Source organism: Erythrolamprus reginae, chromosome 1 (genome assembly GCF_031021105.1).
Source record: "Erythrolamprus reginae isolate rEryReg1 chromosome 1, rEryReg1.hap1, whole genome shotgun sequence".
In the NCBI taxonomy this organism is placed as follows: domain Eukaryota; kingdom Metazoa; phylum Chordata; class Lepidosauria; order Squamata; family Dipsadidae; genus Erythrolamprus; species Erythrolamprus reginae.
Genome location: NC_091950.1, coordinates 207,103,374 through 207,122,007, shown reverse-complemented (window position 1 = coordinate 207,122,007; position 18,634 = coordinate 207,103,374). Strand labels below are relative to the sequence as shown.

At 43.7% G+C, this 18,634-nt stretch overlaps 1 protein-coding gene across 7 annotated transcripts in view; it reads left to right on the top strand.

Moving 5' to 3' along the window:
- KIAA2012 (KIAA2012 ortholog) overlaps positions 1 to 18,634 on the top strand; it is a 99,454-nt gene that overhangs the window by 22,007 nt on the left and 58,813 nt on the right. For 5 of the 7 annotated variants that reach the window (XM_070732005.1, XM_070732004.1, XM_070732006.1 and 2 more), the window contains 6 exons: positions 6,829 to 6,984; positions 8,785 to 8,978; positions 12,885 to 13,059; positions 16,031 to 16,161; positions 17,167 to 17,317; positions 18,279 to 18,527. In XM_070732005.1, coding sequence (XP_070588106.1) covers positions 6,829 to 6,984; positions 8,785 to 8,978; positions 12,885 to 13,059; positions 16,031 to 16,161; positions 17,167 to 17,317; positions 18,279 to 18,527 — 1,056 coding nt within the window. The remainder of the gene's footprint in view (positions 1 to 6,828; positions 6,985 to 8,784; positions 8,979 to 12,884; positions 13,060 to 16,030; positions 16,162 to 17,166; positions 17,318 to 18,278; positions 18,528 to 18,634) is intronic. The other 2 variants (XM_070732008.1, XM_070732007.1) reach the window with 1 other exon arrangement.

Here is an 18,634-nt window from a genome sequence, read left to right as displayed (position 1 = left end):
CATTGGTGTCTCTATCCAGGGTGCTGATTGGCCGCGTGTACCTAGTTACAATGTAAGCGGGAAAGTTTACTTGTTGTGGATTGGCCTCTACCTCAGCCAGCTCTGTGTATTAAAGGGCTGGTTCATCGTATACTGTTTAAGTCTGTGCCTGCCATTTTCCTGGTATGTTGTTAACTGTATAAAGATTCCTTCACCTGAGCTTCCGACTATTATACTGGCGACGAGGATTCCAGCCAAGTGATGGTAAATATTACCTGTCGAGATGTCTACCCAGCTCACTTTTGCCCCTTTTGATCCACAAGGGGAGACTTGGGACTCGTATGTTGCCTGTTTTGACTGCTTTTTGATCTCGAACGGCTACACTGAGATCTCTGGGGATCGGAAGAGATCCTATTTCCTCGGATTCTGTGGGACTGAAATGTTTGAGACCGCTCGAGCTTTGTTTGCTCCGGTCTCGATTCACGATGTTCCCTGGGAGGAATTCCTTACAACGCTGCAGGATCACTACGCTCCGACTCCCTCCCGTTGCGCCCTCCGCTATAAGTTTTACCATAGGAATCAAGCGGACGGGGAGTCAATTAACGAGTTGGTGGCAGCTCTTCGTAGGGCGGCGCTTTACTGTGAATTTGACAATTTAAACGATTACCTTTTAGACAGACTGGTTTTTGGGGGCAGGGATGTCCGCCTCAAGCGCCGTCTCCTGGCTATTCAGGACTTGACTTTCCAAGCTGCACTAGCGGAGGCTCGTGCTTTTGAGTTGTCAACTCAATCTTTGGCTGTCATGGACAGCAATGTTAACGTCACCCAGAAAGGTCCTCCTGTTCTTAATAAACCCAAGGGTCCCCAGGAGGTGGATGAGCTGATAGTGACTGAGGAAGAAGAGGTTTGCTGGCTGGCGGTGGGTCGCAGCCACGATCCGCCTGCTGCCCGTCCCCGTCCCCCGCTGTCCCCCTGCAGAGGGTGCAGGGGAAACCATCTCAGGTCTAGTTGCCCGCGTGCCAGCGCTGTGGGGCGAGAGGTCACATAGCCAGGGTCTGCAGGTTTCACAGATCCCCGCCACCGGGGGCGAGAGATCAGAGGGACTTTCAGAATTTTGGCTCACGCTGGCAGAGGAAGTCTTCCTACACGCGCCGGGAGGATTGTAATGCCATTTTCAGTTTGCCGCGTCCTGTACCAACGTACGTTCGTGAGACGTCTGTGTCATCTGACAAGATTTCGGTGGAAGTCTTCCTTGGAAGGGCGGTCTGTTCCATGCAGGTGGACACTGGTTCGGCCCATTCTCTTGTGTCGTGGTCCACTGTGAAGCGCTGTTTTCCTGCTCTGAAGAAATCTCGCCTTCAACCTTGTCATCTGAACTTGAGGGACTATCAAGGAACTCCTATTCCTCTCCTGGGGGAGGGAAGGTTTGCTGTTCGTTTCAAGACTTTTGTGGGAAAGTTACCGTTGATTGTGGTTAATGGACCCTTTTCTGACTTACTCTGACTAGACTGGTTTAAATCATTGGGTCTCTCGGTGACTGGGGTCAATGCTGTGAGGGAAGGTTCCGGGTTTGACCATTGGGCCAGGGAATTCCCTACGGTCTTTGATGAGAAGTTGGGATGTTACACGGGCTCCCCAGTTTCTTTTAGTTTAGATCTCCGAGTACCGGCGGTGCGCTTGAAGGCCCGCCACATTCTCATTCCTCTGCAGCCCAAGGTGGACGCCGAGCTGGACCGGCTGATCACTCAGGGGTTTTTGGAGCCAGTGGATCAGGCAAAGTGGGAAACCCCTGTAGTAATTGCAATGAAAGGGGATGGGGGAATTCGTTTGTGTGGGGACTACAAGTGTTCCATAAATAAGGCACTGGCCCATCATTAATATCCGCTGCCAGTAGTGCAGCAGTTACTGCCCTCCTTTGGAAATGGGCGGATTTTTGCAAAACTCGACCTCTCACAGGCATACCAGCAGTTGCCTGTGGACCCCCAGACGGCGGAGGCCCAGTCTATCATCACTCATCGGGGGGTTTTTAAATGTAACCGGTTGCAATTTGGGGTGTCAATTGCTCCGGGAATCTTTCAGGGTCTGATGGAAAGACTATTGTATGGAATCGAGGGAACGGTACCCTACTTCGACGACGTTTTGGTGGCGGGTAGTACGGTGGAGGAGTTAGGATCGAGAGTTAGGGAAGTCTTGACCAAATTTCGGGACGCGGGGTTAAAGCTAAAATCTAAAAAATGTGTTTTTGGAGTTCCCAGGGTGGAGTTTCTGGGGTTTACAGTAGATGCTGAGGGAATTCACCCCACTGCGGAGAAGACTAGGGCAATTAGGGATGCCCCGAGACCACAATCCAAGGCGGAACTGCAGGCGTTTTTAGGATTGTTAAATTTCTATATGGTGTTTATTCCGCGTAAAGCGTCCATTGCGGAGCCATTGCACAGATTGCTGGACAAGCGGTCTGTATGGCATTGGGAAAAACGAGAAGAGTTGGCTTTTGAGGCGGTAAAGGACATACTTACCTCGAATCAGGTGTTAACCCAGTACTCAGCTGCCCTGCCTTTAGTGTTGACATGTGATGCGTCCCCGTATGGGGTGGGGGCGGTGTTAAGCCATAGGTTGCCCAACAGAACGGAGGCTCCGTTGGCATATTTCTCGCGCACCCTGGCCAAAGTGGAGAGAAATTATGGCCACATTGATAAAGAGCCTTTGACACTCATTGCGGGTGTACGCAGGTTTCATGATTATGTGTATGGAAGGCACTTCGAGCTGCTGATGACAGATCACCAGCCATTGTTAGGGCTGTTAGCGGGCAACTGGCAGAGCCCAATAGTTTTGTCCCCGCGGATGTCTCGCTGGATAGTATTCTTAGCAAATTATACTTACACTTTGACCCATAGACCGGGCCGCCATATAGCGCATGCAGATGCGCTGAGCAGGTTTCCCCTGTCGGACCTTCTGTCAGACCCGGCGCCAGCGTGTTCAGTCATGGCCTTAGCGGAGGGGGCCCTGTTGCTGGCAGCGCCCGATGTGGCTAGAGAAACGGGGCGCGATCCGGTATTAGGAAGAATCAAACAGTGGGTGCTTAGAGGATGGCCTGCCTCCGCCCCTTCCGAGGTGTTTGCACCCTACTGGCGTTGCCGCAATGAGTTCTCTGTAGAGAAGGGGGCTTTGCTGAGGGGAAGTAGAGTGGTGATTCCCCCGAATCTTTGCTGTCAGGTTTTAGCGCTCTTACATAAGGGGCACCCTGGCTTCACCCGGATGAAGGGGCTGGCCCACGATTATGTCTGGTGGCCAGGCATAGATAGGGAGATTGAACAGCGGGTGGCGTCATGTTCTATGTGCCAGGAAAATTGACCTTTCCCTCCCCGGTCTGAGCCATTGTGTTGGGAGCCTCCTGCAGGGCCTTGGGTGCGCTTGCACGTGGATCTAGCTGGCCCCTTCATGGGGCAAAATTTTCTGATCTTGGTGGATGCCCACTCTAAGTAGCTAGAAGTGGCCCATCTGCGGTCTACCCAGTCCCAGGCCATTGTGGTTGTTTTAGGGTCTTTGTTTGCCACACACGGGTTCTCTGACCTTCTAGTGTCAGACAACGGGCCACAATTTACGTCAGTGTTGTTTGAGTCATTTTTGGCGGCTGCAGGCATTAGGCACACGTTGGCATCGCCTTGGCATCCGGCTAGTAATGGGCAAGCTGAACGTATGGTTTGCTCGGCCAAGGATGCCCTCAAGAAAATACCACATGGCTCCTGGCAACAGAAATTAGCGGAGCTACTGCTAGCCCAACACTCCAGCCTTTGCGTGGCGACCGGGAAGACCCCCGCAGAACTTTTGATGGGTCGGAAGTTGAGAATTGCTCTTGACAGGCTGCATCCCTTGTACTCTCAGGCTGCGCAGTGGCCAGAGCCTCCGACCAGGAAGATTGAGGTAGGTGATTCAATGTATGTCCGTTCTTACACGGGAGGATGGATGTGGGAACTAGCCACCATGAGCAGAGAATTAGGACCCCGCTCTTTCGAGACTGTGTTAACGGACGGCCGCACACGGAAGAGACACTTAGATCAAATCCGTTTGAACAGGGCTGAACCTCCAGGAATCGCCGAGCCTGACGACCGCCATGGGGACTCCCAGAGGGGGTTATTTAATTCGACTTTAGCAGCCAGGGACCCTGGGACTGCAAACCCCGAGAATTCCCAGCCGGAAGAGGTTTCGTGCCCTAGCACGAAATCAGAGTAATCCCATTCCAGATATAGAGCTAGAGGGTGCCGCAGGGCCAAGACGCTCCGGCAGAATTTGTAAAAAACCCGCGTATTTGAATGACTATGTGTGCTCCAACCAAAGGGGAAGGAGTGAAGTGTCTGCATAACAACCGCCGGCTGGCAAGCCGCGCTCATTGGTGTCTCTATCCAGGGTGCTGATTGGTCGTGTGTACCTAGTTACAATGTAAGCGGGAAAGTTTACTTGTTGTGGATTGGCCTGTACCTCAGCCAGCTCTGTGTATTAAAGGGCTGGTTCATCGTATACTGTTTAAGTCTGTGCCTGCCATTTTCCTAGTATGTTGTTAACTGTAATAAAGATTCCTTCACCTGAGCTTCCGACTATTATACCATCCATCTTGGCTGGCTCAGAGCACTGACAGCTGCAGAGTAGGGAGCAAAGATTGAGAAAGCAACATAGCAGCATTGGTACAAGAGGAGATCGCAAAAAGTAGGTACAATTATAGTATTGAATGGTGGAGCTAAAATATTGAAAAACTAAAATTCGAGGCAGAGGAATTACTGCCAAACAGCAGTGGTGACTAGAAGGATGGAGAGGAGCAAAGGAAATAAACTGTCAAGCAGTGACAATGCAAAGAGGTGAAAGTAGCAGATAAGAAGAGGAAAAAAACCTCCAATTAGATACACCCTGAGACTGTGTGGATTGGTGACTATACATTTCATTTATTTACATATTGCTAATACTTTAAAGTTTTCTGAAGATTTCAAAGATTGAAAGTGTCGGAATAGATAACTGTGAATTGAAAGGTGGTGCGGTGGATTTACAGGCTGTTTAGATGGAATAGAAGCAGAAAATAACAGAAGTGGTGATTATAGTTGCTAAAATTGGATGATTTGGAGAAATATATAATCTTTACAATTGGAGAAAACTGAAAGACTGTTATCACATTATAAATTGGAACTATAAAAGAATAGTGGTGCCAAGCAAAGACGATACAAGACTGAGAGAAGATTGCAGAGTTACTAAAACAGCATAAGAAAAGTAAACATGCTGAATGATATTGGATTAGACGACAATTGAATAAATAATAATATAAGAAATTTAAGAAATATACTTGGTTGTGAAAGATGAAATAACTGTTTAACCAAACCACACTATTGATAATACACGAGGCTATGACAAAAATACAGAAGCAATAGCAAACAATCAAGAAGAGACAAAAGAGTCATGAAAAACTTAAAAGTGACATGGGAGAAATGAGAAGAAACATTAAAAATGGTTGACAAAATAGAGCAAGCAGACAAAAAAATGGAAAATATGGAACAAAAATATATGATAGCTAATAGAGACTTAGAAGAATTGATAATGTTTTTGGAGATGGAGTAAACTTCCTTCTTTCTAAGATTTCAAAATATTATGGAAAATAGAGAGGAAGATTTAGAGAAGACTGTGTCACAAATATTATAGAAAGATAAAAAGGATATCCAGAGGGAGATCCACAAGGTATACACAGTGCATACGAATTATGCAAGCAGACACAAGTTGCTGAAAAAAGTTCAGGTAAGATTCACAAAAAAAGGCAATCAGGAATGAAATACAGTAGTACCTCGTGATACGAACCCCTCATCTTACGAACTTTTTGAGATACGAACCTGGGGTTCAGGATTTTTGTGCCTCTTCTTACGAACTTTTTTTGCCTTATGAACCTCCTCCTGGAACCAATTAAGTTCGTAAGACGAGGTATCACTGTATATAAAAGAATGAAAAAGGAATCGATATTGTATAAAGGAAAGGAAATAATAACACTAAAACAAATTCTGAGATGAGTGAGATATCAAAAAAGATCAATTCCTAATTTCACAATTAAACAAATAAAATGTAAAGTTCCAGTGGCTAATACCTGACTTCCTAGCTGGAGAATAAATAGATATGTTGGACAAAGCACAAGAGTTTTTCGAACACCACTTTGCAACAGAAGAAGAGCAAGAGAGTAGAAAGGTTGAGAATAGGAGCCAGGAGGAATATCAAATGAACAAGGGGGAACAAGAAGAAAAAAGAAAACAGGAAAAAGAACGAATAGAGAGAGAAGGAGCAAGAGAAAAAATACAAAGAAACAAGAAATACAAGGTGATTAAGAATAAATAAGTAAGGAAATGGAGGAGGAAATAAAAATGGTCCCAATAAACAGACATAGATTAAATTCATCAGTTAAAAAAACTCAGACACAAAACTACAAAGATTCAATATGGATATTATAAATTTACAGGAAGTACACATTAAGAAACAGCACAGTAAGCTACTAGAATCCCCAAGATTAGGCAAACTATCTATCATTAGCACAACAAAAAAGAGAGAGAAAAATAGCATTGCACTTGAGAGTAGATTAGGCCCAAATTGCTACATTCCTGCATGGCAAATTGTGCTTAATAATAATTTTCAGATAGAAAATATTTGGCTGTTTCCTGATATGCTATGCCCATCCTCTGTTTAAATAATTAAAACATATGCTTTGTGAGCAAAGGGCCTCCTTTTCGATCCCTTTCCATTCCCAGTTCATGTATTGCAGACAATTTTCAATAGACAGATCAATGTTGAGTTATTTTACCCAACGGCAGGTGTATGTTGTGTATTTTTCAGGATATATCCATGATCCCTTGTTGTTTAAGGAAAATGCAGCCGCTCTCAGGAAGAAATTACAGGAGCTATCAGCTATTCCACCAAAGTATAATCTACATATTTTCTACACTCCTTACTTGTACTCCCAAAGTGAACTAGAAGAACAGACTTACTCAGGTACAATACAAATACATAGTATGTATCATTCATTATGATTGGATTTGAATTTTTGCAAAGATATCCATAACAATTTAGGAGGATGTCAAAGGAGCAACCTGCATGATATCATCACACAAAAGCCATAACTATATGCTTACATCACAATGATAATGGAAGTATGTAAAATTATTAGCTCTCCCCTTGCCGCTCTGCAGATGCCTCCAAGGTTGTTAGGAATGGTCTGGAGTATCTGCTTCTGATTTGGCCATGTTTTTGCATTCTTGAGATCGGAATTACTGCCTCCTGGTTAACATTGGGTTTCAGACTTCAAATGTGATGAGAAAAATATTCTGGGGATATGTGACCCCTTTTTTCCAATCTGCCTGCAAATCTGTTACTAAATACCATTCAAGGTCTTTAACTCCCTTGGGGAAAGGTCTCCAATCCCCTGGCTGAGTCCTATTACTGGGCCGTGAGCCATTTGGAACTGGGCCTGTATGAGCAACAGGCAAACATGGGTGAGCACAGTCCATTTGCACAAGCAGTAGGTCATGTGACCACTGCTTGCATAAATGGAGCTGCACATATGTGCACAAGCTTGCAGGCTACTCATGTGGAACCATCCCCCCCCCCCAGTCCATAAAGCCAGAAAGGTTGGAGAACTCTGCCCTAAGGAGTTTTGGAACAGGATCCTGGAGTACTACATCCTGTTCTCTATAATAAGTCTGCTGAACTCCTAAACTCTTGGGTGATGATGGCCTTGTCACTAAGAGTTATAGACCATTTACCAGTGACTGACAGAGATATATATATTTATATATTATATTTATTAGAAGACTCAGAGCGGCTATGATCAGATCTGATGCACCATTTAACTACCCAACATACATATAACGTCTAAATTGCTGAGAGTCTAATGAGATTGAGGATGTATATACCTTCCCTAAAAAAATAAAATAAATGTTGGTGAATTATTTTCCTTTATTTTCCTATCTTCCTAATATATCACGTATCATATTGTCACATCGTGTCATAATATTCATTTTAAAAAGCATCAGTATTTTCTAATTCAAGTGAATACATCTATTTATCATAGCTAGAGCAGTACAAGTAGTCCTTGACTTACGACAATTCTGATTGTTCAAAGTTACAATGACACTGAAAAAATTGACTTTTGACCGTTTTTCACAGTTACAGCCTTTGGAACAGCCCCATGATCATGTGATCAAAATTCAGATGCTTGGCAACTGTTTCATATTTATGACAGTTGCTGTGTCCCAAGGCCACCTGGTCATCTTTTGTAACCTTTTGAAAGCAAAGTCAATGAGGAAGTCAGATTTACTTAATACTAACTGCAGTGATTCACTTAGCACCTCTGGCAAGAAAGATCGTGAAATGGGGCAAAATTCACTTAACAAATGTCTCACTTAGCAACAGAAATGTTTGTTTGTTTGTTTGTTTATTTATTTATTTATTTAATTGGATTTGTATGCTGCCCCTGTCCGAGGACTTGGGGCGGCTCACAGCATATATAAAAACAAAGCAATAATGTAATTGTAGTAAACCGAGGGCTACCTGTATTATTTTTAGAAAAACATCAAGTTTAAAGTTTGTAAAGCAAATAAATGGGAGGGTCGTTTGTTAAGACTGATTTGGGAAAGCTGCCCATCCTATTTAGGAGTGACCCATTGAACATGCTTAAGATGTATTTATGAATAGCACAGGTAAGATTGGGCTTTGAATTATAATTGTTCCTTGATGTACAATGTAGCCACTTTGGTCATTTATTTCAGGGATGTGTTGTTCCTTACTTCTTAGGTCTTGGCCCTCCATTGTGTAAAAAGTCAGAAAATAAAGCCTGCCTGGTAAAAAGTGACGCAGAACATAATGCCAGAGAAACAGGTCGAATCCCTTTAAGAACGTCTGTAAGAAAACTGAGTTTTCATCTTCAACCACAGCATTCCAGAGAAAGCATCTGGAATCAGGATGAGGCACACTGGCAGAGCTCTGAGGTATTATACTTTCTTTCCCCATCAAATAGTTTATCCAGCTCCCAGCTGCTTAATGATGTCCTGTTCCCATCAATAAAATAAAGAGTTGAATGATCTTGCAGAGATGCAAGCGTGGCTTGAATGCCTCAGAGGACATACGCATGTATTTGCTGACCTGTTATGCTGTTCCTGTTGTCACTGGGTCTGAGAGTGGCTTACATCTGCTTTTCCATAATTGTTTTTCATCAAGATTGAATAACTGTTAAGCCACAGTTTCTTGCCAGGGACAATAAACAGACTCGGTTCAAAACAGAGCATCAGACCTCAGCAGGAAAGCCTCGTGACCCGCCTGTCCCCAAGGCCTGCTGAAAAAGAAATTGTTGTGGCTTTTCTAGGACCCACTTTAGTGAGGCTTTAAAGGGGAGTCGGAGACTGTTCCAAAAAAGTGGGGCAGCAGTTAAAAAGCTCCTTTACTTTAGTTAATAATGATAATAATTGATTAGATTTGTATGCCGCCCCTCTCCGAAGACTCGGGGCGGCTCACAACAATAATAAAAAACAATATAACAGTGAACAAATCTAATATTAAAAGAAAAAAGATACAGTGGTACCTCAAGATACGAACCCCTCGTCTTACGAACAACTCGTGATACGAACCCAGGGTTCAGAAAAATTTTGCCTCTTCTTACGAACTTTTTTCGAGTTACGAACCGGCATTTGGAGACTGCTGGGAAGCTGCACGGCTGTTTTAAAAGGTGACAGCCGGGCGGCGGGGCTTCCCAGAAGCCTCCCGAACGCCGGTTCGTAACTCGAACAAAGTTCGTAAGAAGAGGCAAAATTTTTCTGAACCCCGGGTTCGGTTCGGGAGGTTGCTGGCAAGCCCCCCAGCCCGGCTGTCACCTTTTAAAACAGCCTCACCGCTTCCCAGCTGTCTCCCGAAGCCGAACGCGGAAGTTCGGCTTTGGCGTTCGGCTTCAGGAGACAGCTGGGAAGCGGCGCGGCTGTTTTTAAAGGTCGCAGCCGGCCTGGGGGGCTTCCCAGCACCCCCCCGAACCCCGAACCCTTTCGTCTTACGAACCTCCTCCTTGCACCAATTAAGTTCGTATCATGAGGTATTACTGTATATAAAATCCCAGCAATTAAAACCAAACAACACATACATACCAAACATAAAATATAAAAGCCTGGGGGAGGTGTCTCAGTTCCCCCATGCCTGGCGGTATAAGTGAGTCTTGAGTAATTTGCGAAAGACAAGGCAGGTGGGGGCCGTTCTAATCTCCGGGGGGGGGAGTTGATTCCAGAGGGCCAGGGCCGCCACAGAGAAGGCTCTTCCCCTGGGGCCCGCCAAACGACATTGTTTGGTCGACGAGACCCGGAGAAGGCCAACTCTGTGGGACCTTATCGGCCGCTGAGATTTGTGCGGTAAAAGGCGGTTCCAGAGGTATTGTCCAATGCCATGCAGGCCTCTGTCTAATAGCTGGTTTGAAAAGAGTATATCCTACCGTGTTTCCCCGATAGTAAGACCCCCCCGATTGTAAGACATATGGGGGGTTACAGGGGGGTCGGCTAATATAAGCCATACCCCGAAAGTAAGACATATGTCTTACTTTCGGGGAAACACGGTACTAAAAGCGAGGGAGGCGTCGGAGCAGTTCGCGGCACTGGCGAGGGAGCTTCGCGCCCAGGAGAGTCTCCCAAACCCGGCGCGGATAAGAAGGACTCCTCGGCCGGCGGAGGAAGCGTGGCGGCGGCGGCAGGCTCCGGAGGGAGCTCAGGCGGTGGCGAGAAGACGGGATTCCGGGTGCCGAGCGCCACCTGCCCGCCGTTCACACCATGGACAGGCAGCCCCAGTTCCAGCGCCTCGGCCTGCTCGCCCGGCCTCTTGCCCGGCGGGGAGAGCAAAGGCGGCGGCGGGAGTAGCGGAGGCGAGGCGGAGAAGAAAGAAGCGGCGGATAGCTGGCGAGGCGCCGGCTAGAGGGCTGGACCCCGCCGCTTTTCCGCCGCTCCCGCCGCCGGCTTTGCTGGGGTCGAGCGCCATGCCCAGCGGCAGGAACTGCGGGGGGTAGCCGGCGTACGCTCCGGCTAACGAGCCCTTGCCGCAGCTATCCGCGGCTTCTTTCTTCTCCGCCTCCGCTACTCCCGCCGCCGCCTTTGCTCTCCTCGCCGGGCAAGAGGATAAAAAAAAAGTAAGACACTGCCTTACTATCGAGGAAACACGGTAGAACAAGTGAAGGTGTGATGATGTTAACGGGATGGGAGAGAGGGAACAGGGAAGGGGGGCAGGGAAGCTTCTCCCTGCCCCCCTTTGTTTTAAGTTTTACATATTGTATGTTTTACATACAATTTACTCCAATCACACAGGGTATTATAGGAAGAAGCTGCAATAATTTAATATTACTACTACTACTATTGTGTTATAGTTATTTTATCATTAACAATTTATTTATTTATTTATTTATTCGTTCATTTATTTATTTATTTATTTATTTATTTATTTATTAGATTTGTATGCCGCCCCTCTCCGTAAACTCGGGGCGGCTCACAGCAATAATAAACAACATATAACAAATCTAAACTCTTATGTGCTTTTCCCCTCCTCAGTTTTTATAAGATGTTGGCCACCATATCTTTCCCCTTTTTTTTCTTTTTTTTTAGTGTGTAGGAATATCTGCATGTTAGGGAAAAATTGAGAGATTCAAAACAAAATGTTCTCCCTCCCTCCTTCCCTCTGTGTGTTTTATACATAGAGAGATAATATGCTTAAGTAAATTATTAAAGTGTGGCCTACCCAAGTATGATTGTTCCAAAGTAGGAAGCTTTCAAATATATGGATAATTCACTGTACCTCCTCACATAAACCAAATAAAACCTTTAAACTATAACTACTGCTGAAGCCATGATAACAGTATCTCCTCCTCTTTTAATAAAGAGGAGAAAAATATCCTTTGCCCTTTTGTTTTCCTTTTCTCCTGATATTGTATTTTTTTGAAATAAAGGCAAACATTTTACCTTTAAATGGCAATTTGGAAATTTGAGGGTTCCTCTGTTATCTTGATATCAAAGAGAATGTACTGTAGGTTCTACAGCCTTTAGTTCAGTTTTACCTCTTTTGGCCACCAGGAGGCATGACATTGCTGGTTTCACCTTATTGGGAATCATCTGATGTGAATGGCCAGATGTTATTCTGTGAGGCTCAAATCCTTTAGTAGGACTTGAACCCATGGCCATTTGTGCTTGAATGACTATGTACAGTGCAATAGCTTTATAAGTTACCAGGCTGCTTACATTTAGCAGTTTGCAGGGAGAAATATAAAGAAGTTATTATAACATTATTATACGGAGAGCTTTATTTAGCTAGTGAATTGTTCTCTGCTGGCATCAAATAGAAGTGCTGAGGTTCATTTAATGAAGATGGGTAAAAGGAAGTTTTGATTTACGCAATGTTAGCCACCAACGTGAGAGTTTTCAAAGGGAATTAGACAGATCTGTGGAGGATACATCAGTGGCTTAATGGAAGTTGAAGCTACTGCTACTTAATGACTGATTCATTATCTTACCGGTATTAGAGACAGTATTCCTCTCAATAATAGTTGCAGAGCAACCCAAGCAACAAATTGCGATGAACTTAATATTGTGTTGTGAGCTTTTTAATTGGTATCTGGTTGACCATTATGAAAACAAAGAGATAGAAGAGAAATGTGTTTCATCTGGACATGCTAGCAATTTATGGCGCATCCAGCCATTGTTGTGGTGCTACTGTGTATCACTGCAGCTTTGTCTTCCCATAGCAGTGGTTAGATGATGTTATAAACTGCTAGTGCAAGAGGATTCTTTATTTTCTTATGAATAGGACAGTTGGGTGTTTTTTTCTCTGTTTGCTGGTTTTTAAATGCAGCCTTTCAAGTGCTCTTGTTTATCTTTTTTTAGGACAGAGAGGTAGAATGTCACCATGGTGGAAAGACCAAGGAGCCACTTAACTGTGAAATGACAAACCAATCAGTAAAATTTTCATTATTGGGAAATACACAAATTGACATCTCTGAATTTGGGTGTGCGAATGTCTATGGAGGTTTCTTTCCTGGAAAAAAGATCACATACAGTGGTAAGAAGATGCTGCAGATTTATGAGCTAAATTGAAAGCCACCACTGTATTTTTATTTGTAGAGGCAGTGGGTAGTTGAAAATCATTAATGGCAGCAGTGTTTCTGCCATTCAAATGAAGGTATTTACTAATTCCAGAATGTAGGAATAAATGCAGGAATTAATGATGTTGCAGGATGGTTGTATTCATGTATTTGTGTACATGCCACATTGAACCACAAGCCGAAATTCCAACTACATTGTAGCTACTGTCTGGTAAAAATTGAGTTTGCATAATGTAGTGGTCCAGAAATTGGACTAGAATCAGGATGACCTAGATTTGTACTGGAGAAAAGAAGAACTATTTAATAAGCAAACAAATAAAGGTTCATAATATTATGTGGATTGAGAACATTTAGCTAACTGAGTATAACACAGCCAAGTAACAGAGTTAGCATGGTATGCAACCACAGTCAATATACCCACCTACCCCTCTGCTGGAATTTTTTGAATTAAATACAAAAACCAACAAATATCACCTTGGGGCTACACTCTGCTATATTATGCTTGCTTTCTGGTAAATAGTCTCTTTTATATCAGAAGCAAATACTGCAACATCTGGAAAGGAGAGAGATACATAAAATTGGAAGCTGGGTTTTGCCAGCTGCTATAATGTTTGGTTGGAAAGCATACTCTACAGTAATATAAAACTATATCAGACATTACATTGCCTTTTATAATTTTCCTTACAAAGAAACATTTAATCTTTGCTTAAATGATCAAACCACAACTGGAACGTAATAATTTGTATTGAACATAATAATTTATATTGAACATAATAATTTGTATTGAACATAATAATTTGTATTGAACATAATAACATGTTTTCTCAAAAATAAGACAGGGTCTTATTTTCTTTTGACCCTTAAAATATGGCACTGGCCTTATTATCAGGGAGATGGGGGTCTTATTATTTTGTGAGTGCAGGAGGGCCTCTAAACCTTGACCTGCTGCAGGGGGACTTGTGCCAGAGCACCAATCAGCTGCTTTGCCAGTGACGCTTAGGCCTCTGCCTCCAGCAGTCTTGTCGCTTCCCGAACAAACAGCACAAGGTGAGGAGGCGAGGCAGGGGGCAAAAGGGGGAACATGCCCCACACGCACTTTCCACCTCGTGGAGGCAACTCCTGCAAAACCTCGCACACCTTTCTCTTAGTGGTGGCCACAAAAAGGGTGGCCACAAAAAAAACTTACCAATCCTAGCCCTGTCAATCTGAGACTGGGAGGAAGGGGAATTGGCGCCAGAGCTCCGAGCAGTCTGTTTGCACAGCCATGAAGCAGGTTTGGTGTTGCCGATTCTGACCCGCAGCATTGCAGGTAAGGATCAGGTCAGAGCTGCTGCCACTGCTGCCCAAGATCCACAGCCCAGATCCAGCTACCCTTGTCTGCAGTGGAATTTCCTTCGGAATTAATGGAGCCCGTGATGCCACATTGAAACAGAAGACAACACCAATCCACCCTCTCTCCCTCTTCCTCTCTCTCTTTCTCACACACATACACACACACACACACACACTGCAGACAAACTCCGCCACAGACATCCCCATGTGTGCCCCTTTTTCCCATCTGTGGCTTTCCCCAGGACTTAGTTAGTCAGTTGCTGGTCGTTTACAGAAGGCAAAGTGGGGTCTGTCCATCACTGGCGGGCAAAAAAGTCTTCCTGGTAGCTGTTTAAATAAATCATTGGGAAGAGAGTCCATATCTATCTCTCCCCCTTGCCGCCACCACCCTTTCATGCCCCTCGACTTCCTTTCCAATGGGAGCATTGCACAACCCTGCCGCTTTGGCAGACAATGCAGCCCAGTCTTGGTAAAATTTATCTCCTTCTGCACGGAGTAGGATGCCACTGGGTTTGAGGCTCTCCCCCCTCCAAGGAAAAGCAACTGATGCGTGTCTCTCGAGCATCCCTTCTGCCCTGAAAAGGAGATGGGATTTGGCACTAGGCTACTCTGAGAGGCTGGCTTGATTCCAAATAAATAATAAAAGCCGCTGAGCCAGCTGAGATTGGCAGGCTAGATTTGGGGGCCTGAGCACTCTGTTGCCACCTGGGAGGAGAAGAATGTGAGAAATGGGGTTTCTCACAGCACCTCTGCTCTCTCTTCTTCTCCCAAGCAGCAGTGGTGCATCCGGCTCACTGAATCTGGCCTGCGGATCTCGCTCTGACCTGGCAATGCTGCAGGCAAGAACCGGTCCCACCAATCCTGCTTCATGGCTGCAAAGATATCCCACACCAGACACTGCTGGGAGGTCCGGTGCAAGTCCCCCTCCCCCAGTCCCAGGTCGACAGGGCTAAGACTGGCAAGGTTTTTTGTGGCTGCAACTAAGAGAAAGAGCATGCGAGCTAGGGTTTGTGGGAACAGCCTCCACAATGCCGTTCCACATGGATGGCTGGGACGCATGGGGCATGTTCCCCCTCCTTTTCCCCATCTCCGGCCTTGCCTCCTCACATGTTGTTTGTGTGGCTACTGCACATGTGTCTAAGAATTGGGGGGGGGTGTTATTTTTAGGTGAGCTTATTCTAGCACATACACTCGAAAGCCCAATTGGGCTTATTATCCAGACAGGTCCTTGTTTCGGGAAAACATGGTAATTTGTATTGAACATAATAATTTGTGGATAGTATCCACCTGAGAGTTTTATATCCCCAAAAGGTGTGGTGGGGGAGCATATCAGGGAAAAGAGTATAATAATAATAATAATAATAACAACAACAACAACAACAACAACAACATGCTAGTTTTTTGCATGTAAAGTTGTAAAGGAGCATTCGGTCATCTGGGCTCCATTTCCAACGTAATACCCACAACCTATCACAGAGTGAGCGCCAACTCAATCTTCAGTTCAGCTACGACAGCTCATAGATTTTGATGAGAATTAACCATGGCTAGAGAGAAGGAAGGCAATTTTGGATCTCTGGTTTCCTGTTTGTTTCATAGTTAAGCAACATCACCTGAAGAGCACAGCTAGCAGAGGAAGAGGACTCTCTGAAGACCCAGTCGTGTTGCCCCTGATTAATCCAGGAGGTAGCAAAGAGCAAGATGAAATCACAAAGAAACACAGGAAGCAGGTCAGTTCTTTTGCCCATCTGCCAAATAAATCCTACTATTTTGGAGGGGGAAAGATGACTCTGAATGCCTAAGAACCATAAAAACAGTTCAAATAGCTTTAGTAAAAGGATTAATCCTGGAAAAACTACATATAAGTATATGGAATAAATTGGAGATTACAAGAGATTGTTCCATTTTGCTGAAGACAAGAGTCTGAGGCAAGATTGGTTTGCCTGGGAGATTTTAAATATGCATCTATAGGTCTCCTGCATGAAAAAAGATCAGGAGGCAATTGTTCTAAAGTTAAGGAAATATTAAATCAATGGATTATTAAATCTAGGAATAGAGGAGAGCATACCAATTTAATAAATATGGCTAATGATCTAGTGTTTAGCATTCTGCATGGCTTCCTATTCTAACAGTTGTATCACAGGACAAATGAAATGCAAAAGTGTGTCCAACAATTAATCTTTCCCAAAGTATATCCCCACGAGGGGAAATTGTACTCTGGGGTATAATATGATGTAATTCAGTGTCCCTGAGGCTTCAATGGAATTTTAATTGGAGGGAACTCCAGTGAACACTTGATCACACTGTGTGTCTCATTAAAATCAAAGGGAATTAAGCCTGTTTAACGGTTTATTGCACTGCGTCCTGTATATTTTCCCCCCATGTTGTATATATAACAGAAACTCTCCTAAATAGCATGGCAAAAAGCTTAACACAGCCTTCCCCACTGGGTACCCTCTAAGGGAATTGGACTTCAATTCTTCTAATCCCGAGGCTATATTGGCCATGCTAGTTAAGTTATGGGAGCAATGCCCAGTATCAAGAGGGTGGGGAAAAGGACACACATACAACACCCCTTTTATAAAATAGCTCCATTGCAAGATAAGTGTGCATTTTTAGGCACATGGTTTTGATTTGTTTTCTGTCCTTTGGAACAATTTGTTGTGCAAAAACTTGTCAAAGATCTGTGGTATTCGCTATATTAAAAAGTGCCTTGAAGCTCTGTTTTTCTCTAGGTGCCAGAATTTTGCAAGTTACCTCAAATAGCTGAAAGCTCACCCAGCGTTCAAAGGGGAAAAATGAAACCCAGTGAGCTTTCAAAAGAACTTGTGATCCTTCCACTGCTGGTTCAGTCGGAGTCTCCACCTAAAGCAAAAAAATCAAGAGGTACAGCCACACCCTTTGAATGGAGGGAACTTGCTCATAACGGGTAGAGAGTCAGCAAAACCAAACTTCCAGAATGGTTTGATGACTTAATGTCTGTTTAAAATACCTACCTCTGGATAGGCTTGGTTTAGGTGGCTGTTCCCTTCTCAGTTAAAACACGACACATAGATCAAAGCGAGTCTTATCAGCTCATTTCAAAGTGTGCTGCTCCCACTAGCACAGCGCTTGCAAACTTTTTATTTATTTATTTTATTTATTTATTTTGTCCAATACACAATGAGGGTTTTAGTGGGTATATATATATATATATATATATATATATATATATATATATATATATATATATATATATATATATATATACACACACACACACACACATACATACATACATACATGACGTTCTTGGTATATTCGGGTTTCTTCCCGTGTAGGATTTGGAAATTTCTGGCGACGTTTCAACGTGGTCTCACTCGTCATCTTCCGGCTGGTGTTTCTGTCCTTGTTCTAAGGCGAACACTGCGAGACCTGAGCTGCCTTCCTTCTATAAATACTTTCACAATTATTTAGTCAATATTGTGCAAAATAGATGGTGTTTTCCATTTTACTATAAGTTTACTTTCTGGCCCTCTTTCAGCTTAGTTTATATATTATTACAATAATGCTAAATAATTGCAGAAATGAACTAAAACTTAGTGATACATTGCAGAGTGTATTGTATTTTTCATTGTCAGCATTATATAATTTTAAAGTTTCCATACTGTCTGCAAAGTAGCTATCAGGACCATAGTTACATACATATTGACATGAATTCAATTTATTTCTGAGTAGACATAAATAATTGCATTATATGTGACTATATATTAATGATAAACTTTTAACTTGTTAGTTTTAATTTGGGTATGTTCATATTTTGATTGTGGAGCAACAACTGCTATTAATCTGTTCTCTTACTTTGTAGGGACTGGTTCTAAAGAAGTCAAATCTGAGACTGATGTCATTGAAAATCATTCGGCCCTTTTGCCAAATGATTTTGTTTTAGATACCAAACATAGAAACAAGCAGAAGCAAATTAGCAATGATGGCCTCCTAAGAGCTTCCCAAGATGCTTTTGATCAACCCCTAATAAATCGGGGCAAGTTTGCACTGAATGATGGGAAGAAAAGAAAGAGAGAAGTGTCCACTGGAATTGACAACACAGAACAAATAGGTCAGATAAGTTTTAGTTAACAATAGCATGAGATTAAATGGCCATTAATTAGAATTGCTCGATTTTAAACAGTTTTTCTTCAACGGTTCAATTTTTCTAAAGATTAT